General features: G+C 39.7%; 1 protein-coding gene across 1 annotated transcript in view; it reads right to left on the bottom strand.

The window, feature by feature from the left end:
* LOC134047094 (kalirin) overlaps positions 1-24,263 on the bottom strand; it is a 341,858-nt gene that overhangs the window by 89,338 nt on the left and 228,257 nt on the right. Inside the window, exon 9 of the mRNA XM_062498020.1 lies at positions 19,962-20,192. Within this exon, the coding sequence (XP_062354004.1) occupies positions 19,962-20,192 (231 nt within the window). The remainder of the gene's footprint in view (positions 1-19,961; positions 20,193-24,263) is intronic.

The raw sequence follows: 24,263 nt of genomic DNA, 5'->3' as shown, positions 1-24,263 counted from the left end.
GGAATAACTGAGTGAGTAAAGCAACAGCAAGAACATAAATCTGTGTGGACACAAAGTACTTAGAGCACTGCTGTGCAAACAATGAGAAATATTAAGCAGTTGGTCTGTGGCAAATGCAGGAAGAACTCTAAAAGGTCCCAGTCAAACCTGGAATCACCAGCACTTGTAAACATCCACGTGTCAGCATATTTGGAGAAATTCTCCTTTATCCTGAAGGAAGGAAATATCTTTAGAACTAGAATAACTGTGTAAAAATTCAAGATAAACATTTTACATTTTAATTGAGAGCACGGACTGTGTAACTTATTCTACTGACAAAAATTAACCTCCTGAGATAGAGGTAGACATTGAAGTTACAGTGACTTAGTTGAAATAATTTGATTATGCCTTAAAAACTTAAGAAGCTTGAAGATGCCATTAAAAGTGAAGTTAAGAGTGTTTTCCAAATTAAATCTTCACATTTCCTAATTGTGCTTTATTGCCAAGCTGTATTTTATTCTAGCTAGGAAAGGACTGTAACTCATGAGTTCTTTGGAAGTAAAAGAACCGCTCTGTTCTGTTAAAAGCTGTTTCTGTTCACTGGGGTAGCTATAATATGTTAGTATCTCTATTTTAAAAATTATTTTTATTTCACTAGTTTAAGATTAACATTGAAAGAAACATTATTTTCTATTATGATGTGTATGCCCTGTGTCCTTATCTCCTCAAGGGCACAATTACACACCCAACAAAACAAGCAGCAATCCCAGGTCACTGAGAAAATGAAGTAAAACTCAGTACAGCTACAGCAGGCTGGCTGTGCCAGCTATTACAGTCATTATATGGCTGGATAACCACAAGATTCAAAATGCTACCTGGAGGAAGAATAACCCTAACTGTCCCTGTAGAATGATCTGTGCAACTATTAAAACAATAATAGTGGCAATTCAGATAGGTTTCATCTGAGCAGAGCATTGGGGAGGAGGAACTGAACAGAGCCACTTCCAGAGCCCTTTCCACACTCCATTTTGCTGAGGACCAAACTCCTGCCTAGGGGAAGTCTATGACCTATGGCACAACTAAACTGGCAAAACAAATCCTGCCCAGGCAAGGTCAGGGAAAAACATACTTGGGAGTCTGCTGGCAGGGAATGCTGATAGTTTGCATGGGATACCACAGGAAAACATGGGAAGAAAGAGATGGAAGAATGGTTTGAGAGGGAAAAGGTTGAAGAAGCAATCAGACAATAATTTAGCAAAGTTCTGGGATGATAATTGCTCTTCCTCTAGGCTAATTTGTATGATGGAAATATGGCAAGATGATTGCATTAGTGCAGTTAAGGTCAAGTCTTTTAAAAATGCAAAAAAAGTTAATTTAATTTTTAAATAAAAAAGCAATGGGGCTCTATTTTAAAAGGGAAAATGGACAGTTCAAGAGAGCACTTTGAAAATTAAGTCTCTTTCTGTAGGTATCTTTTCTAATCAGGAAATGTGAAAACTAAGGAACATCTCATAACTTTATCCAATTTAAATCAAAATCTCCTTGGGAACCAATTCTTTCCCATAAAATCCTCATGATCTGCACCCATTTAACATGAACACAAAATGTCAAAGGAGTAGTAAATCCATTACTTTAAGGAACTATATCTTCTCTTGAAGTTAGCTGAAAAATTTCTGTATGTTCACATCTTTTAAACTGTATTTCTTTTAGCAGAAATGAAAGAAGATGAAATGAGGATGACCTGGGTAAGAATCATTAAAGTCGGGAAGGAACTTTAAGATCATTGACTCCAACCCAGCATTGCCAAGCCCACCACTAAACCAGATCCCTAAGATTCTGCATGTCTTTGAAATACCTCCAGGGATGGTGCCTCCACACTTTCCCAGGCAGCCTGAACCCGGAGGGCTGCTCGCACATAGACCCCTGCCCTCGTGCAACAGGAAGGGATGAGAAGTGTGAGCTGGTGATTAAGAGGCAGCGTGCAGTACCAGCGGTGACAGAGCACCCCGACTTCTGCATTTGACCCAGGCCATGTAGAACAGTTCCACTGCTCACGAGTGAGGTGACCCACTGAAGTACCTTGGTCAAGGGAATCACTAATCTTAGTTACCTCGAGACCCACTGTTGTTGCCATAGTGACCCTTAAAACTAGGTTATTCTGAAAACTGAAAATAAATTACACCATGTTACACTTCACACAGTTAAGAGTCAGGTCTCGATCTCAAAACAATACAAACCTGGTATAACTCAAAGGGGTTAGTTTAACTCTTTGGTAACATACTTGTAATAAATTCCAGAGCAAATCCACCTAACTTATTCAGCTTTAAATGAGGCCCCATTTCAAATAGGTGCATAAGCATTGCCTAACTTTAAACACATGGATATAGCCTCTAAAATTGTGTAGTGAAAGGAAGCCAGGCAGTATCAAGCTGACATTATGAGCACTTTCTTGCTTGCTCTTGAGACACTATGGGCTAAGTAAATTCTGGTAAGATATAAGAATTCATATGGCACTTGAAAACTGACAAGAATCAAACCTTATCTTTACTTTTTCTGTAGCTGCTATTGTGAATACTCCATAGTTCCAAGGCCCTGCATGTCTGAAACTGCTTTTCCAGCAGCTCTGCCTTTGCCAAGCCTGCTTTTTGTAATCAAGAAATGCAGTTAAAAGGTTCACGTTTCAGATCATACTTTACATCCAAAGCTTATTATAAATGTTTTGTTCCACTGCACAGCAACAAAATCCAATCTTTTCTGTCAAAGCCCTTCAAAACTGTACAAGCCTAGCTAGGAATACTTACTGGATGTACCAGATTTTGCAAATACAATACAGAATCTCTTGATACTTCATTTACTTCTAGCAGAACTAGAAGCTACACATCATACATGCATTTATGAACAACACAGTTCAAAAAAGATGTGCTCTCAGGTTACCCACAAATCACTTCTTTATTGGGAGGCAAAAGCAACTTTAGGAGATACTTTGCACATTTGCCAGGGGGAACAATGACTATGAGTAGAGGCAGCAGCCAGTGTGGGATTGTCAACTTCCCTCCATTGGAATTCCATCTAGTGGGTAATGCTGTTTGTGCAGGATGGAATGGCCAATCCAACCCCTGGGCTGCTACCAGGCCCTCTAGGAGAACTTGGAGTTAGCAACAGCACTAGGGAAGACAGAACAAGCACTGAGAATCAGAAGAAAAACAAAATGAAAAATCCCCACTAACTCACAACAACTCAAGGAGACTTAAGAAACACTAATCCTCTGTAATGAATAAAATGCACACACAGTCTGATTCAAATCAGTTTCTTTTTGTATTCCAAATCATTGCTGAAAATAGATTCCTTTTCCCGATTAACCCTGGCCCTGTCACAGCAGGGTAATGTCAAATAAAGGTCTAGCTGAAAAAATACACTGAAATACAAAGGAACTTATCCTCTGGCTTTTCCTGCTATTATTAATGGTTTATAATAGAACCCAAAACAAAACTCAGTCATTCTGATCTGTGGTTTCTACCTCCTAATAAAACTGAGCTCCCTTTTTCACTTCTTTCTTCATTATAAATTTATGTTGGGGGCACAAAAAAATATTGTTACAAAACCTTTTAAAGATGGGGATCACACCTCGTGTTTAAACCAGAAACATCAACTTTGGCTCCCACTAAACAATTTTTAGTTTCAGAGGCATCTATATTTTGCTCCCACCAAAAGCCACAGAGAAGTTTCAACAGCCTTCAGCAAATGCAGATCAAAGACCCCCTGTTTGTCAAGCTAAGAGGCAGGAACTATTTGTGCATCCAGCAGGATCTGAGCCTCTGGACAAACACCTCAACACCATGTTCTATTTTCCATGTAGCAACATGTGAACACGTGTAGTTCATGGGTTGCAGTGCACAGGTTGAAGCAGGTAAGTGCAGTCCCTACCTACAGGTACAGCCCTGCTGACCCAGCTCAGCAGTGCCAGGAGGGAACAGGGCCTTTCTCTGTTCACTGCCTTTGGTCAAATATGTCAAATCATGAAAGAGTTTCAAGAAATAAGTAGAAAGCAACAACGTTTTCATATCAAAAGTAGACTGGAATTGGAGTGATTTGGTTCAACGCCCAGCATGGCAGTTCAGCAAATGACTTAATGTCCCTGCCTCCATTCACATTTCTAAACTGACATTAATCACATTTACAGCTGACAAAAGCAAGGCTGACAGAGAAAGTGGAAAGAAAACTGCCTTCCACTTTAAGCTTTTGCAGCTTCTAGAAATATGTGGTTCCAAATTTGGTTGGGGACTCTAGGAACCTTTTCCACTAAAGGAACATACTGAAATATTATAAATAATAAGCAACATGATGGCAGCTATATAAAAGGGAACAGGCAATCCATTGAAAGGCAGGGCTTTAAAATCAGGTGTAAGCTGCTCCAAAACCACTCTGGTACAAATGCCTAATTGCTGAGTACATACCTATAAATACTGAAATACCATAGCTTGATCTGTACATGCAGGAATGACTAATTCATCTTCAGAAAATAATACAGCCAGCCTACCAAGTTCTTCTGTATTGAATTCAGCTCAGACTCTAAATAATATGAGTTACTTATTTAAAACTGTCTTTAGGCATGGTGTAGCCCACTATCATCAGACAAGCAAGCTGAGATTTCAGAGGATTTTTTGGGTATGATTGTTTGTTTTAAGATGGAATTGAGTGAACAGAGCTACACTCATTAAGATAGTCTGAAGACTGGACAGGAAGGATGAATTTTGATACTTCTTCAATCCTTTCTCAAGAAAGAGCTCTCTTAAAACACTACAACAGACAACGCTCCCTAAAGTCAGTTAAAATTTGTGGACCACCATTTTGCCTTTCTTTTTCACCACAACTCCTCTGTGTGGTATGTGTGGACTCAACTGTCTGGGCCTCTTTCAAAAGCCAGAGAACTAATAGAGCTGCTATTAAGTAGGAGTTTTTAATCACTCCCTGCTTTTGCTCTCTAATTGTAGCTATTCCAAATACCACGACATAATTAAAGAGGTCTATTCAAAAGAAAACATACAGTCCCATTTACCCTTAGAGGGAAAAACAACCTTACAGACCTATCAGTATTTTGCTGCATATTGCAACTAAATTAGCAAGGGGAATTAAATGCAGAGCCAATTAAAACATTTTTTTTTAATTTCCTTTATTCCCTTGTCTACATTCAACCAAAAAAAGAAGTCTTTATGAAGTCAGATTGTAGGTGTTTTCATAAGCTTCCTGGACATGATGCGAAATTTTCACCTTTGAACAATTTTTCATTTTAACAACAAAAATCTAACCTTTGTAGTTCAAAGCCCCACTAGTTTGTCAAAACAGAACATCCATGTTCTCTTCTTTGCAGTAGGGGCAGCCTCACAAAGTGCAGCTGACATGCTGAACACATCTGAGTAAACCGTACAACCACTGAGACGTGGGTCCAGAGGAGTGTCAGGAAAATCCTAGATATACAAAAATACATTTATATAATCTTGTTCACACTTCTCACTGCTTCTAGCACCCACAGATATCCTACAAGCCCATCTGGAAAGAAGTCTGTAGGAGTTTATCCAGGGAAGACTGTCCCTGCAGCAGGATCCTTGTTCATCAGCAGCTTCTGCAGTGGAAAACACTACAGAATAACAACTCCCCCAGCAATCCCCTTTCTTAGAGGTTTCTATTGCAGAATATGCAAACCAGTTATAAAAGGGCTGCAGACTTAACAGGATGACTAAGTGAAGACATGCTCAATATCTCCCATAGCAATGGACTGCACACCAACGAGACTGTTCACAACTTTTCTAGCAGAGGCTCAGAAATTCATGGGGCCTTGCTGCAGCATTTCTCTGCCATTCCTCACTCACCTCCAAGAACTTTCACATTATTGTAGAGCTACAGACCACAATTACTCATCTGCTCCCAGATACTCCACCCTCCATGGGCAGCACAGCTGCTCCCTCATGTGATGGTGAGGGACACACTGCTCCCACAGAACTGCTCCCCCTGAACTCCTTACCTTTTCACAGGCATATATGGCAAAAATAACCTGGTATCTGCTTTCTGCAGATGGCTACTATGTATTTGTACCGTTCTTCACATCTATAAAAGTATCATGATGGTTTGAAACTGATAGGAGTTTGAAGAGTGAGAATATAATGTGTTCTGGTCCCATCCACCTTCTTGCAAAGAAAAGAGTCGGTCCCAGCTCTAGAAATTAGCAAAATGTAGGAATTAATTATATCTCTCTTGGAAACAGCACGTTCATTTCCGGGCTCTGGCAGAGCTGGCAGGGTGTAGGCTGGGCATTTTGAAAGCAAGATTTGTCCCTTTCCTCTGGGCATTGCCTGAGGTCATGCAGCCTCAGCCTGATCCTTCACTAAATGCCATCATCGGCATTTAGTGAAGCTCCCCAAAAGGGAGTGGGAATATACAGAACATCTCTTACCCTGAGAAAGAGCTTCTTTCAACTTAACATTGCTTTCCTTTGGAAAAGTTCACATTCATCAAATGTATCCCACTTATCTTCCATTTTCTCGACTAAATATTTTACTTCATAAAATTTGGCAACTGCCTCTCTAAAAACATTCCAAGTAAGAAAACAATAGACAGGCAAATGAAGAACTAATGTTCCTTCCTTAATGCCTGGATTGTTACTAATGTTCCCAGATTATTGTTTTTAAGGAAATCAAGACAAGAAAAAACGTATCTTCAAGCTAAAAGCCTTGTTGCATTTTTTTAAATCCTGAACTTCTTTTAGACAAAGTTTCAAAGCTGAGTGTAGGTGGAGAAGCTATAAATAACCACATTTGTGCATGTTCCTTCTGTACAAAGCACAGAAAATGTGCTCTGCATCAGCACAGAAAGATGCTGCTGTGCTCTGCATGAAGCTTCTCCAGGCTGACAGGTAGATTATTTATTTTGCAGTTATGCTGCTGTGTTGCTATTTGTGAGTCTTTTATACAGCTCTCAGTAATCATACCTGGCACTTAGCTGCAGGATAATGAATTAGCAGTACAATTAATCAAGTCTGTCAGACTATGACCAATAGTAATATTCAGAAATTCAAAAATATTTTCTTACTTAAGGCATATAGACACTTCTGGTTTTGCTGTCCATAGCACAAGTCAGAACAGTGATCTTGCTCTTTCTGAGACTAAGACATTTTCCCCAGGTCTCCCTTTCTTGTCCCATGTTCCTCCTTTCACATCACTTTTCCAGAAGCAGCTGCTGGGTCAGACATGGCTGTGGCCAGCTCTGGTCTAGGTCTGGCTCCCCCCATCTGGCTGTTAGCTTGGACATAATCAGAGTTTTCTGAAAGAATGTCCCAGGTCTCTCACAGCTCAAGAGGATGGGAAGAACATTGTCCCAGGCAGAGCAAGCATTGAAGAAAAGGCAACCTGAAAACTCTTGATTTTTTGCTCAAGCAAATCTCCATTTCATTTTCCTCTACGGCTGTTTCCACGACTTGAGCTTATGCTTTGAAGTTCCCAAGAAGAGAAACACCTGAGCATGCTCAATGTCTGGCCCATTTTCTTCTTCATGTGCACTTACATAGGGGATCTCTATACAGTTCTTTAGAACCAACCGATAAACAATATCCTAATTATTAGAAAACTCTTTAACTATGCTCAGACTCTGCTGTGACCATGCATACTTGAAGTTTTATTAATTCCTCAAATAATTATTTAGAATCTTGTGTTTCCTCCTACCTCTAGTAACTCTGTTTTGCTTCTCTAGCACCACACCAACAGGAAAACATTTGCAGACCTGACAGTAAGTGGAAACATGCACAGGACTCAGCTGATTTTGATTTCTATGATCTTGACCTCCAAGTTGTTGCTACTAATGACAGCCATCATCACAGCAAATTTTAGTGCTTGTGAACAGAGCAGCATAGTGCTGATTTTAATGTTTTTGAGGAAAAGCTCTCTGATCCTATTGAGAAATTTGTACATTTCAAAATGTGGCCTTTCATGGACTGTGAAGTATTTTCCTTGCATTTGTTTGCTTCATTTTTTCTCTTGGTGGGAGTGTCCAAAGTGTAGAAGGACCCCTTGAAATATATAGCAGGTATGCATGAAGGAAAAGAGAAGCTACATGAGCTCTTTGGAAAAGTCCATTATTCTTGAAATTATAAATAGAGCAATTGACTTGAACTCTGCAAATGACAGATGTGCCTATGGGTTTCAAAAGGAGAAACAAAGCAAAACTAAAACGGAGTGAATAAAGATTAAGAAAAAACCACAACTGTTCTTCACAGTTCCAACACTGATTTGTTTTTTGGTCCCTTTCAGAGTCTCAGTTTGTAAAACAAGGAAAGAAATTCTCTGTCAGACAAAAGTCAGACAAGGACAACAGTATCATTGTTGCTATCACAAAATGTACATTTTGATAGTATCAACCCACTGAAACCTATTACTTTCTTAAACAAGATATTTAAAGGTAAGTATCAACAAGAAAAGACTGAGAAACCAAAGATGAACTTTGCAACAGAGTATCTTTAATGCAAGCACTGTCCTCTAGTCCCTAGACAAGCACTCAAGCACTCCCCATTGTGTTTGAGTTGCCTACTGCACCACAGAGGAAACTGCTGATTGATACTGAATATTGAATAAAGGATATTGAAAAAAGCCCTGCTTTGAGCTGCTATGGGGAGCAGATGATTTAATCATCCAGGTTTAACAAGGCTTACAATCAAAACGCACAGCAGAGACAGGTTTAGTAAGAACAAATCCCAGCTGGGTCAAATGGCTCTTGGTACAGTCTTTTGGCAGTAACAGAAAAACTCACCAGGATGGCAAGTGCAGCACTGCAGTGGTCTTAAACATCCCTGTTGGGAACAGAGCCCTTTGGGGCTGAGCATCCTGCCAACAGCTAGGAAAACACAATCTTTCTCCATGGGGCTCTGACCTGATTAGAAACTAGAGGTAAAATATGAGAGTGCAAACCATGTGGGGAAGAAGCAGGAGAGTAGAAGTGGCTAAGTAGGAGGGATGAAATAAGTCCCTGAACGTTGTAAGTGGCTGTTCACTATCAAGGACTTTTCTACAATCTCTTGTCTTTTAAACAAATATCTAGGTCCCTCACATTTTATCTCCAAGTTTGTATGTGCCAGAATGCATGCAGGGAGAAAGGAGTACAGCACAAGGCTATGTCTGACCTTCTGGAAGTGCTCCCCTGACACTGGGTCCTGCCCAGCAATTCAAACCTGCACCACAGCTTCTCTGCTGTAAGGCCACTGCAGCATCTCTTCTGCTGGCGTTTCCTGTCTGTCAGTCACTGTTCAGGAAAACCAGCTGTGCTCAACACATGTGTCCAGGGCAGAGAAGTCACAGCTCAGTACTGCAGGTAACTGGTTGCTGTGGTGTGTGAGAAGCTTCGCCTGTAGCACACAGACCCCTGCTGAACTGGGCACTTCCTATTGCCAGACACAGCAGGGCCGAAACAAAAAGTCTGGAATGTTTACATCCCTGTGCAATCTCCTGCTGATTCTTCCACATGTCACAGCAGCAAAGGATTCTGTGAGGGCTTCAAAGGCTCAAAGGCCTGTGACTTTAGAGATGTGCCAGAGAAGGCCATGGATAGTGGCAGTGAGGAGCAGTTTGTCACTGGACAGCACACATTCCCATGGAAGACAAGTAATGCAAAAATAAAATAGAATATATGGACAAGAAGGATCAGACTTATGAAAACCCTTTTCAGCAAGGAACAACCTTGAGCTGTTCAGAGAAGACACTTACATGATTCCAGGAGTGAGACTCATGAGCAGAATGAAGGGCAGAAGTGTTTGGGGACTTTCCCTGTGAACACCTATTTAAAGAAAGGCTCAATTTTCCCCAAACTGAAATTTTCTGTGAAAAACTTTCGTTCTTGTTTTTCTTCTAGTTTGATGGCTCCAGGGCTACAGCATCCCCTCATCCTGAACTTCCTTCTCTTGTTGTTTCCTAACACCTTCTGGACTTCAAAAACCTGGGGAGGTAAGGAGGCAGGAACCATACCCAAAATACATTTTGTTTGTTTAAAGTTGCTTTTTGTTGGAGGAACAGGGAAAATAACAACACAAAGAAAGTTTCATTATGTGGTTTCCCTCCCCCCAGCAACTTTCCCTCCTTATTTAGAAAGGCAACCATCTGAAGGTCAGAATGTTTTATATGCTGCTGAAGCCAAAAATAAAAGTAATTTTCTCCATTCCTCAATACACTTTCCATCTAAAAAAAATCCAAAAGGCAGGGAAAAAAACCAAGTCAAGAGCTTTCAAAACAAAGGGAGGGGAAAGGTGAAAGACCAACGGATAGACCTGAAATGTGTTTGGTTTGCATATTTTCACATTTAAAAGAGATTTTTGTTAAAAGGAACCACAGTGTAACATAAAAGACGTTTATGGCTGTAAAAGTATACAGGAGTTGGAGCCAAGCAGCTCTGTCTAAATGTGCCTGAAGGGTTACCCCAGCCTAGGCAATGGCTTCCAGAACTACAATCCAGGTTACAGCTTCTAAAAACAAGCAAGAAGCTTTGTGTAAGACTTCCCTGTGAGGAATATGAAACAAAAGAAGTTGCCTAAAACTCTCCTGTGAGCTAAAACTCTGTGTTTAGTTCAAAATAGTGCACAACCTCTCTTCCATGATAAGAAATACCAGAACTCTTCAGTCAAGTTGGTTTGCTAAGGCAGCTACCAGAACCAGGCACAACCCACAGGAGAAGCTAACAGGACAACGAGCTGCTGCAGAGCACAGCCAGGGAAAGCAGCTTGTGGCATGGAGCAAGGCAGAGCTGCAAGAACTAACAGGAATGACTGGCATGGAGAGGAGCAGTGGCCAGGGACAGGTCATGGTGCCAGAGCAGCTCAGCCTAAGTTGGCTCTTGCTACCCAGCAAGACATAATAATCTCAAACCATGACTGTAATTCATTACAGAGGGGGAAAGTAACCAGCTGGCTGAGCAGCTGCTCCATGGAGGAAAACACAGGGAAAAGTGTTTTAGTTATACATTAGGAACTAGCTTTCATTATGCTCTTTGTTGTCTGGCAAGGCTTTTTCTCACATCAATGACAATACCTTTTGTTGGCCATCAGTCAGAAGCAATATTAATGATCACTGTGAGTGACAGGCAGGACCACAAAAAATCTGGGAGGCCATATGAGGAGATAATTGAAAGGAAAGATCAAGGGAAACAAATGGAGCAGAAAAGAATGATTTTTGGACTCCTAAACCAGTGCCTAAAATAGCATATTTATTTCTTAGCATAACATACCTTTATTTCATTTTTAGATAGTCCCAATAAATCCTATAAGATCTTTCCATAAGGAGTAAAACTGGAGAAGCAATGACTTTGTTGGTTTAGAGCAAGGATTTGTGAGTCAGACATTCTGACATGAAAAGTTCTAGTCATGAAGCTTGAAGTGACCTTTGGCAGGTTGCTCAACATTAACCTTTTAAAAAACCCATAATCCTGAAATGAAAGAAATCTTAATAAGTGAGAAGCACTACTATTATTGTTACTTCTTAAAGTTACAGGGCAGAAAGTTTTCTGGCATTGCTGTCTACATCTACTCAAAGACCTTATTTTTCTCCATGTCCTTATGACAATTACTCCTTCTAGCAATTGCTTTTTTAAAAAAAAGATAAAATATATATAGATGGAGAAAACTCCATTTTATTTATCTTTCTTCACCACTGCAACCCTTCTATTTTTGTAGGGCTAATGAGTAACAGACAAGCCTCATTCTCTCCCCTCCTTTGCCATGACACTAAGAGCCAACAATGCCTTTCAGAAACAATAAACTACACGTGATATTTTCAGGAATGCTGACATGCAAACAATCTTGGGACAGAAATAGACAATGAGAACATGACACATAATGACCACAAATTCTGTTTAAGAGTAACATCAAATTTTAGCAGTTTGATGAGGACTGACTTTGCTGCAGAATGCTGGAAAGCAAATCTGGGAACAGGGAGACACTGAATGCCCAGGAGAATGGCATCACACAGGATGTGGGCTCCTGCATCCTAGAAAGTCTCACCCAACATTAGGTAGTGAACTGAAGGTCTTGTCTGAAGAGCCAACATTATCATTATTTCCCTGACAGTCTGGAATAAGAGAGGGAAGCATCCAGGGTACAATGAGAGTCATTCTCTGCAGAGGCCAGTGTCTCTCCTCTTACTATAAAAGGAAGCTCTGCATTAGGCTCCTGACTTGGATGATTCAGCTATGTTTCTAAAGACAGACAGGATAAATACAGGCCACGGATCATTGCACCTGCCTACAGAGAAGGAACTGCATCTTTATATCGCTTTCTCCTTTTCTCCATGTTACGACTTGTGTCCTCTTCATCCACTGAAAGACAGATCCAAATCCTCAATGAGTCAGTATGATTTCAGAGGATTTCCACAGGAGAAACCCTCTTAGGTTCTTAGCCTAAGAACCCAAACATCTGACATTCAAGAAGTAGCAAAACAGACCATCTAAAAGGAGCTAGGTCTTGAAGGACAGGCAGTGCTCTAAACAAGAAAAACACTTTTTGACAGACAAAGGAATTATTTTTTTTCAGTTCCCCTTCTCACTTCAATAGGGTCAGAGATCAAGCTGGCTTGTTCAGATTTCTTCAGATCTTATCTCCCAGGACAGCTGTGAAGCTCATCAAAGTGTTCTTGCACTGCTCATACATCAGTGCTAAGTAAACTTCAGTTGGTAACTGAATCTGGCCCCTGGAGTTGGATATCCCTTGCACTACCACTCTGTGGATAAATTAAAAAGTGATCATTATTATTTTTTCATCAGTGACTCTTTAGGAGCACAAAGAACAATGGTCTGCTTGCCTTAATAACTATGTAAAGGAAGAATGAGACAAAGTTTTTTTCCAGATTATTTCAAGTTACACTTTAAATCAAATTATGAAGAGGATAGTGTATTGTTAATCAGCAACCTCTAAAGGATTTTCAGAATAAATATCTTTAAACAAAAATTTAAACCTATAGTTCTTTCTGAAGAATTTTGGCACAAAAATAATACAAGATAATACTGGTGTAAATTTAAGAGCATTGTTAGACATTAAGAACAGAGCCTATTTTCTCTTATTCGAGTTTGAAGTATGTAAAGCAATCTACTTTTTCAGCTCATAGCCTCAGACTTCTGAGGTGTTCTTATACCATACAGTGATCAGTGGTTACAGGGTGCAAATGTCCTGGTTTCTGCCTGGACAGAAACACAGAGCCTGCCTCTATACCAACAGCCAGTCTGAATGTGCACAAATAGCAGCATGCCACATGATTGCACCCTCACTCAGGAAGCTCTGCTGTGGCCCTTCAAAGGGAGTATTTCTAAGGCAGAGTTATTGGTAAAGAGGAAAAATGCACATTACTTCTTTCAGTTTTGCTCTTTTTCCAAGAATCCTGTTCTGTTTGTGTTGGACATCTCTGAGCACACTGCTAATAAATGCTCCATGTCTTTGCAAGCTAAAGGAACTAGAGAAACATCCCTGTGAAATCACCAGAAACTGAAGAAATATGTAGGCAATATTCTCCTTCCTAGTGTGGTTACTCATGCAGCAAATCCAGCACAATCTGGTCAAGGAGTACCAAGGGTTGTATAGCTATGCAGGGTGCTCTTACTCTATACTCTGCCACCACTAGAGCTTAGAGAGACATCTATTGTCAGTAGAAGTCATCTGAAACTCCTGCATAATCCTATGCCACTGTGGGTTTGAATTCAGGAATGACAGTCCTTTAACAGTTCAAAGTAAGCAACTAAATCATTCAGCAATGCTTGTTATTTAAGTGGCTATTTTCATTATATTTGTAGGATACTAATCAGAACAAATAAACCACCACTTTACTTTCACTGGTTATTTGTAAGTCCCCTTCAGAAGATGAGTGGGGACACAGATCTCTTCATTGTCTGGACTCATACTCACATTGCCTGAAAACATTCCCATTCCTTTGACAGGAACAATAAGCATGGAATGAAAATTGCTGTGAAAAAGCAGTTGACAAAATGTTTTATTGCATGGTCTGTGATGTTGATGGGAGCAAACAGAGAACCCTTTTACTACAATTGTACATCCTTTACTGCATAAATAATAAAGCAAAGAAGTACTTCATCAGAGGTGTTAGAGATGTACATGAGTTTGGAGATACGTGCACATAGTATTAAGTTGGTTCTTTAGAGCTCTGCAGGTAAAAGCTGTATGGTATGCATGTATGAACAATTCTATCAGAATTGTCTGGTGAGACATTCATATCAGACAATAAACCAGTGGCATCACCAACTGCTGGAAGGACAAGGTTAGGGAGAATAAAGGTATTTATATATCAGTCACAGATAACAAAAAGTTATTTTCTCTCCTGTTGTATTCAATTGGGAAAAGGTTGCCAAGAAGTTTTCCCAGTATTGATTCCTTTTTCATTATTTTTGGGGTGGCAATCCAACCCTAATTAGAACCTCTACTCACTATCACTTATGGCTGGTAAGTTCACACACACCTTCTAAGCTCAGAGAAAGTACCAGAGTAAATGAAAATGTACTCTGAAAATGTAAACATGTAAGTGACAAACACTAAATGCATCTCATGACCACATCAATTTACCAAAGGAGCTGTGAAAATTCTCCAGGATGCTTTGAACAGTAATGTTTTAATTAATGACTGTCAGGCTACATCTGTTGAGATGGCACACAGAGCATGTGATGTATTCTTGCAGGGTGATGTGGCTGGAGTCATCCAGTAGTAAATATAATCTTGATTTAATTATAATGCTCTTTTTTCTTCTTTAGCAATTGTTTTCACTTGTTTTATAAGAACCAGTGAAGGTATTATAGTAAACAAAGCATAAAGCAGATATATAGTCTTGTTTCTTTTCTCTTTGAAACAGACTATGACAAGTTGGAAAACTACGGAATGTTGGAGAACTCTTCACTGCTGTGAAGAGATCAAAACAACCAAGTGTACACATGGAAATGGGGGAGCAATGCACAGACCTAATCCTCTAAAATCTCGTGTGAGAGCTAAATGAAACATAAATTGTTTCAAATATCCATGCATTCTTCTGCAAATGGACTACATAGATCACATGTATCACATGAAGCGTTCAGCATTCTCAGATAGTGTATGGAGACAGACAGATGTTGGCAGGACATTTTTCCATACTAACGATGTCAGGATCATGCCCTGATCTGTCTTCTCTGCTAGTAAAACCCAGACACATTACAAGTTAAAGTGCTTGGTTATGAAGAGACACAGCCTTTCCTCTTCAATACTCTGCAGTCTCCCACAATGGCAGCTGGTAAATGTAATGATATCAGAATGGCCACATGGCCTTTTTATCCATCACCAGAGGCAGATAACTATGTAAGGAGACCAAAACTATTCCCTTAATGTATCTGGGCATGAAGCCAACAGAAGGCAAATCCCAAATTTAGAGAAATCAGATGACCCTGACACTAGTCTGGCTTGATCTTCTCAATAACCAAGAGGATTTGAGACATCACTGCAGCTGGAAAGGCAACAGTCCCAGCTTTCTTAGCACTGCCTACCTTCTCACCAGTAAATATTTGTCTGTGTTGTGTTCCTGTTTACCACTGGTCTTCATCTGCCATGATAGACCTGCTCCATTTTGCCAAGCAGAGCCACCACAGCTAACTCAATACTGCTCATAGCCAAGAAGCCACCAACACACACAGTACTTCTGCATCTTCCTATTTTTCCACTCTTCATTTACAGGTAGACATCCCAACCAAAGTGAAGCAAGCAAGAAAGAAGCACCAGCCATGACCTTCAGAGAATCATGTGAGTCTGTGGAGAAACACGCTGCCTGTGCCAGGTTGTGTTGGCATGTAGGTATAGAAATGATGGAAAGGCAAAGAATTTCTGTGAGAGGCAATGAAGGCTGCAGAATGAGAATATCATTGTGACTATTCTGACATGAAAGTGTGCTAAAGTACCAAGTTCAAGGCTTGCCCAGACTGTTTTAATAATGCATCAAATGGGTCTCCATTCTCCTTCTACTTTAACAGGTGTGCTTCCCTTGCATGAGTTTATAGAGTGGAGAATTCAGGTGAAACTCTTGCCCATGTGAAACAAAGGGGATGTGGAGGCAATGGGGGGAGGAACAGCCTTATATACTTACTTCATATATTTCTAAGGCTGTTTGATAACATTTCATGTTACAAGCCCTTGCTGTTTCATGGTGTGGCTGCTCATGGGGCAAAGGGAACATGTTAGAGTGGAGAGATACACACAGCAGCTGGCAAGATAAATTGGGACCTAACAGTGCAAAGCAGTGGAAATGTGAGAAAATATGAGAACAGTTTCAAATCTCAACAAAAATGGAAATGGTGTCAATTTGATGGTAAATAGTCTGCAGAAGGGGAAGACCCAGAGCAGAAAGGAGCAAAAGGAAAAAGGTAGCAAAAATGGGTTGATGCATCTGCAGCAACGACAAAGTAATGGCATGAAAGTCAAAGAGAATTTTCTTCTCCCCTACAGGACAGATCTCAGCACCTCCTCCCACAGCTGTGTTCTAAAAGAATCAAACAGCAAAGTTCTTACCTTTCTCTCTGAAACCAGAGAATTTCTAAGAAACAACTGATGCAATGAAGTATTTTACACACTCAGCAATCCAACATTTTTTCTAAATACTTTTGGTGTTAAAAGAGTTTCTTGTCAGTTCCTGTCTGTGTTGAACCTTATGGCAGCTCACAAATTTTCTTAACTGCTGTAGCTTTTGTGTGAATGGTGCTCTATTTCCTGTGAAGGCTGCAAATGCAGTTTCACACCATTTATTTTCTTTCCTTCTTTAAAACACTATATATTCATAACTCAGCATCCTCAGCACACTATTATTTACCTTGGTTCACATTTGCAAATGGATGTAATTGTATTAATATATAGATGTAGTAGCAAATAGTCTTGTAAAATGTCTGATGGTGTGAGGTAGTGATTATTTCTAATGATATTTTATAGCATAACATTTCTTACATTAATATTGTAACTTGGCAATCCACAACGTTTACACTGATTTTTATACAGCACAATGTGCATTTCAGTTGTGCTGTGACTGTAGGGATTTTGTGCAGCTCAAGGTGAAACCCAGCTAGCATCAGAAGTATTTCCTCGACAGTGTGAAACTTTCTAAGAACACAGCCCTGACATGCCATTAGTGCATACAGCAGGTAGTCTTGCCTTGCAAACGGTGAAGATAACTAGAAATTATATGAATGAGTCCTGTTGAACACAGTTTAACCCTCAAATCCAGTTCAAATGCCACACACTTGGCCTACACAAAGCCTTCATCCAGCTAATCAGTTCTGCAAGACCTCTCTGTGCACAGACAATACTCCATGCCCAAATATTCAATCCCTCTGACAAGATAAGGAATTTCAGATCTCTCAAGGTCCATAAGAGTCTCTTCTTGGAGATGTCTTTATCAAAATCTATTAATGTTGTTAATAGCAGAGAGGATGCAAAATAATCTGTGAGTCTCTATTAAGACATGCAACACAACAAGACCTGTTGTGTTAACATCCACATGTAAGAAAAGATTGATGTACAGCAGGTAACATGACAAGAAAGGTATGGATGAACAAGTGGAAGAGTGCAAGCTCTGCCACAGAGTTCATCTTTCACCAGAACTTTTACTGCACTGAACAACAGCTGGAGAGGGTCAGCCACAGGATATCCTGACAGGGACAACTGCACCTGTGAGAAACTGTTTAATTCTGAGCTGTGTGAGAGGAATATCTTCCTTAGGGAAACTATGCTGTATCATTACATATTTAGAAGACAAAGAAGTCTAATAAACTCAGGGCTCTCTTGTCAGGATTTCTTCTCCCACATCTTTTCATTTTAGGCTTAGGGGGAACTCAGTTGAAGGTTTTTAAATTTTGACAAGGCAAGAAATTATTATAGATGTTGCTTATGATCAGTGACAATGTATAGGTAGACAGCTTCATCTGCCAACTGATGGGCATTTAACAAAATAAGCATACTAGGAATTGCATGACAGATATACAGGAGGTGATTAGTTTAAAAAAAAAAGCCTCCATCAACATATTCAGATATCTTCCTCCTCCTCATGGAATCTACAATTCATATTTCTGTTTAGCTGAGTAACTCATTTATGAGTTACAAAGCATTTATCTTGAATAGTACAGATGTTTAGTGAACAGAATGATTCATCTCTTCCTCTGTACTTTCTAAGAAGGACAAAGAGATGCCTCCAGTGTGTGCTAGGATGGAAGCATGTCTGTCATTAAGTTGTTGCTTCCTAGATAATAACTACCCATTAAGAGAAAAATTTCGAAAGACTGCTGCCAACAGAACTCACACAGAGTAATGCTCTCTTATGTGATTGTGCTCCAGAGACTTACTGCCCGTTTCTTTTTCTCTCACCAAAAGCCACTGTACACACAAAGACCTGGTCCTTTTGAACACCAGTGACAGAACTTCATTGCCTTGCATGTGTGGGAAGTAAAAGTCTGAATGGGTTTCATGAATGAACCTCATAAACACTTTTACTGAATTCAGAAGATGTAAGAGAGAAACTTTCAGTTTGGAAACACTGAACAAAAGGGTATATCACCCTAGGGAATGAAGAATACCTAAGATTCTTATTGATATTAAATACCATATTTAGAAAAATATAAAACCATCAGAATTTGAAACCCTTGATTTTAGATTTTAGCCCTAAAACTTAATATAGTATTAACTTCATATATTTTGCTGAATGTATTCTAACTGAATACCAAATACATTCTCTATTTAATATATAGCTTATGAATTTCATTACCATGCAGTATGCTTGCTGATACATAATGAAAGAAAAGTTGCTTAAATTAAGCATCTGTTACATTCAGTCCCAGTCTTAGTTATATGTATGTCATAAATATTTTTGTGGCTTTAGAGGAAAACCTGAGTAGTTAGAAATACTGGCAAATCTTTGAAGACTGCCAAAGAAATGGTCACAAATATTTGCAAAGAACATCTACAGCTACAGTTCTGTCTGTGCTGGTGCACACCAGTTATGGCACTAATAGCACCACAGATTTGCAGGTTGAATAACAATTGCCTGTCTCCTCTCCTTGTTAGTTCATGTCTATTTTGCATGTGACAGCTTTGTCATTCTATCTCTGCCTCATTTTTCACTTGGAGGAAGGCAGTGGCATAAAGAAGCCCCAGGGACATTAGAATGCTCCATAAACATGATTAGAGCATTCAGCCTCTTCATTTAAAGCAAGTACCATATTGCTACCAACATCTGCTTTGGGCTGTAATGGGGCCCTTAAATAAACCACACTACCCTGAATGAGCAGAGCCCTGGAACATCTGTTGATTGTGCCTGCAGAATTGGCAGCTACAAACATGGCATCCTGTACTTACTGTCACTCACACTATTGTGCTGATACTCATATGGATTCCTTTGGGAGAGAAAAGTTATCCACCTGGAGCTGAGGTTCTCTGAGATGAGCCTGTGATGTACAAACTGCATTTCTGTGAGAAGGGCTCTGATCATTGGAGGGTGCACTTCACTGGAGCCAGCAGACTCATAGCATGGGTATGTGGACTCCATAAGTGGTAATAGTGCAAAGACCAGATAAACAACACCACTAAACTGCCAGTTTATGTGCGTTCCACACTGAAAGGTGTAACACACCACAGTTCAATTGCTTTTCACACTTGAAATCTTTTTTTCTATTGAACATCACTTTCTCAGGAACTGAAGAGTACCTATAGCTAATTGCTCGCTTGTGACAAATTAACCACTGAAAATAGTGTCACATTCTTACAGGCAATGGACTGATTGATATTCAGTCGACTGACTGATGATTTCCAACATGATACCAAGAGATACTGAAAGATGCATTAAGATTTTAGCAGATTTCTAGAGCTGTGAAACCTTGGTTATGGCACCAGCCTCTGGATGAGTCACTAACCTTTATGGCTGCAAATAAAGGGTCATTTTTTACCTCTTTAGTAGGGACATTACCTGTTGAACATCCTGCTGAAAAACACAGAGCTGCAGCCTTTGATGTAGTCGGACTTTTCTGTGTTGCCAGATGCTTTCTAGGCGTCGCTGGTGATGCAGGACTTCATGTACCACATCCAGCACCTGGTGAACAGCCTTGGAGTAGTTTGCAGTAGCAGTAAGAGATTCAGAATTCCCAGGACTCAAGGGACGCTGTAGGACATCCAGCAAGGCTTTTCCATCCTGGCTCACCTGAATGAAGAAATAGGTCTGCTTCACTGCACTGGTACATAAATATCTGACAGCTGACAGAGAACAGCCTAGCTCATTCTTTTTCTGCTGTGTGTTTTCCTTATTTCAGCCAAAAAGGAAGCTCATAACATCTCTTTTTGACTTGTACTTACATATTCAGCTCTTGCCTTTTCTTCCTAGTGGCCCTGCTGTGTCACTCAGCAGGAGCACAGGTACGGCACTGCTGGGGCTGCAGACAGAGATCCCAGAGCTTTATTCCACTGTGACACTCGGGCACTGAAAATTCCTGACACACACAGCTTGGTGACAGGTGGCATTTGCAAGAGCAGGCCTATCTTTGTGAGGAGGTGGCATTTTAAGAAAACCACAGATGGCAGAGTCATTCATATTCTGTATAATAAGGGAGAGTCCTTTCTTTGTAGGATTACTAAGTGTGTGTATGCATTAAGAAGTGTGACATTCCATTTAGTATTTCATTCAGTGGCAGTGAAGAATTATTAGTATATGACTGATTCTCTTCTTCCCCAGGAACAGCTCAGAGGGACCTATGGTCTCGATTTTCAATACACTGTCAAGTTTGTTGGTAAATGCAAAGCCCTCTGCACACATGTAACCATTTTCAAGCATATTAAAATATATTTACAGATGCAAAGGCATTTGGGCATTAAAAACATCAGAATGCCTGTTTTTTTAATGTCAGAATTTTTTTCTTCTGGAACATTCCTGGACCATTTTCATATTGCAGGGGAAAAATGACAAATTTAACCATGAAAACTAGATTTCTGCTAAAAAACATCTGCATGGACTGATTCTAGAAAAGTGGCTTTTTGAAATAATTGTTCAGTTCCAGATTACAAAATTAAAATACTTTGTTCAACAGAAATGATAAATGAGGACACTATTGGAATCCCTCTCTTTTCCCAGCCTACTTTTCTCTTTTTGCTCTGAAACAAACTGCAGTGAAAATGACAAGTTTTCCTGAAAACCATATTTGTATGCAATCACAATCACTGATCTTGACAGAAAATAGGATAATGAATGTTTTTCATCCAGTTCGAATTTTGAGCATTATCAGTCAAAGTTAAAACACACCTCCAGGATTTCCATGTCTCCTTTATTCATGTATTATGGGTTGCTTGTTCAAATGAAGCAAACATCCTTTTAATGCCCCAACCTGTGTCTTTTGGCAAGCCATGCCACATCCTGGTCTGTGGTAGCAGTGGATATCTGGTGCATTTTCAGAGAAACCAAGAGGTCTCTTGAGATCCATACAGGCAGAAATTTGAGTCAAATCTCATTATATTTATGACTACTTGGTGGCCTTAGGAAAATTCTTGTTGTTTTTTTTTTTCAAGTATTCAAGGTAATTTGGAACTAGATCAGGAAATAACTGGAGAGTACATAGGGACTGGCTTCCAATACTCAATTTTAGTTGCTGCTGAAGATCAGCTGGAATAATTTGCACATGCTGGAGCCTTCTGGGGTCACAGAAGGAACAGCAGCAGTGGATAGTGGTGATATGATAGAGGATTTCAGGAGGAAACACTGAGGCACAGGTGTTGCCTTGGCAAGATTATGGAGATGGCATTAGCTGCTAGTCAGGAAGAAGCAGCTTCCAGAGGAAGAAGATAAGGCACACTACATCCTATTTTATCCATGGGAAGACAAGCAGCAACTACTTAATTACTAGAAACAGGAAACCAAGGCCATGGACACAAGTGTGTGCAGATTATTAGACCAGAAACTCAGTCTTTGCACTGGCTAAATCCACTGTGTAATTCACTATGTTTCTGTTACTGGGATTTGGGCTTAGAGGTGGTCTGAATTAGTCCCTGGGGGGTGTTCCAATGGTTTTAATAGAGTCCCTGCTGATTTACACTCAGATCACAGCAGAACTGGGAATAAAAATAAAGGCTCAAAAGTATTCCAGTAAGAGATGTGATTGCACAGAAAATATAACACACAGGTTTTAATCAGGAGAATTTTCTTACAAAATTTGGGCTACAATACAGAGCTATTAATAACTACACTTCTGCATTGTCTCTTGCTCCTTCCTCTTCCACGTGATGTAGGTTTTTATCTGTTGAATGGCAATTTGTTTCTATTGTCTCTCTAAAAAGCCTCAGAGATTACAAGTTATGAATTTTCCCTAATGGGGATAACCTTCTAGTTTTCCTTTGCACAGCCAGATAAAACACCAGATTTGAAGTCACTGTGTTGTCCTGTTAATAATCATTAATACAAATCAGAGGCTATTAGAAGTGTTTTCTGCTCTCCATTTTACATCCATGTTGCATCACCCTGGACTAAATAAATAAAAAGGAGCATGGTGACCATCAGGTAGCCAGTGGTACTCAGTATTCTCAAGGACAACATAGATATTCTAGGGTTTCATATCATCTGTAGCCCTGAAATTCTTTAGCTTAAAAAGTTTGTTTTCCAAAATTGTGAATATTATTGCATTCCAAATCAACAGCTCAGAATGTCTGTGTTCTCAGAGTTTCCTAATGAGCCGATTCCAGAAAGAACAGTCTCTCAAATGGAGAAGCCACCTACTGTGTTCTTTCAGTCATTTCCATGTTCTCCTCATAACTGCAAGAATAAATCAAAAAAACTCTTTTCATGTGAATATTTTTGAATTTTTCAAGGACTGTGCAAGTAAACAAGCAAAACAATCCAGGTTAGTCAGATGACTTCACTTAGACCTCCTTTACAACATATATTTAAGTACTGCAAAAGCCTGAAGCTGAATGGACCTGCACCCCACAACTTGCAGTCCCAGTAAGGTGTAAATGCCAGTGTTGCATTTGTCAAAGCAAACTCGATATTTTCTCACTTATTTTGAGAAGCACACAACTGCTGCTGGACTCTGGGAAAGTTCAGCTCACCAGGTGACACAAAACACACATACAGTCATGTCACCTGGTGATATTCCTGGCTTTGTGGCTGGAAAGGGATGGGCAGAACGCAAATGCTTCTGGAAGAGGTTATGTAACCTTGGGTGAACCAAAATATAGATTTTGTTGTGCTAGTGGAATCATCCCACGGCTGCTCTATACAAAGATAGGGAATAAGTGAAAATCTGCAGAAATCCTTTATAGTGGGCCAGGAAGACCTCCAGAGCCTTGGAAGTGACAAGACTAATGGTGCCATCTGTGAAACAGCTACAGTTTGCACTAGGGAAAAAAAAATGGGGTTTAGAGCAAATATATAATTCATCCATGATGATCAGAGCAAGGGATGAGCAAGTGGGAGATAATATATATATATATATATATATATATATATATATATATATATATATATATATATATATATATATATATGTATGTATGTATTTATTTATTTATTCATATATTCTGTCCTGGAGTCATCACTTGGTAATTTACTAAGTATAGCAAACACTACCACAGTCTCCAGTCCAGCTTGGAAAACCTTGCAAGGAGCAAAATCCTTTCACAAAGAGATGCTCCAGTACAGCACAGCCCAGGGAAACTGACTTTTTGTCAGTAGCTTTTACTTTATGCTGTAGCCTGAATAGGGGAAAAAAGCAAGTAAATAATTTCATGTGGGGTTTTTTTGACAAAATTCCAGAGACTTTGTCTCAGCATTCTTGGCATACTCTTTAAAAGGATAAAAAGCACACACGCTACTTAGGTTGGAGATGTTTTACAACAATATATACAAATGCATCTGAGATGGTGCTTATGGACAGGATTTAGTGGTAGATGATAGTTTTAGCTCAGCAGTTGGATTCAGGATTTTAAGGGTCTTTTCCAGTCTAAATGATTCTAGAGTCTATCTAAAGCAAAGTTTTTTGAGCATTTGTTGCAATTAGGACTTTAGATCTCTTTGACTTGTACACTGAAGGAAAAAGCCTTTGGCACCCTTTGAGCCATTAGCATACCTGTGCTAGAGGCAGGACTCATCCACACAAGGAAACCAAAGTAGTAAAGGTGCTGGTGGCAAAAAGGAGTTCCCAGTTCAGCAGAGACAGAGAAATGGTGTGTCAACACTGGTTCTAGATTTCATTTCTGTGTGATTTCAGATTTGCCCTTTGGTTCTTCCCTT

This window comes from Cinclus cinclus, chromosome 9, assembly GCF_963662255.1.
Source record: "Cinclus cinclus chromosome 9, bCinCin1.1, whole genome shotgun sequence".
NCBI lineage: Eukaryota > Metazoa > Chordata > Aves > Passeriformes > Cinclidae > Cinclus > Cinclus cinclus.
This window is presented reverse-complemented; position numbering and strand designations above follow the sequence as displayed.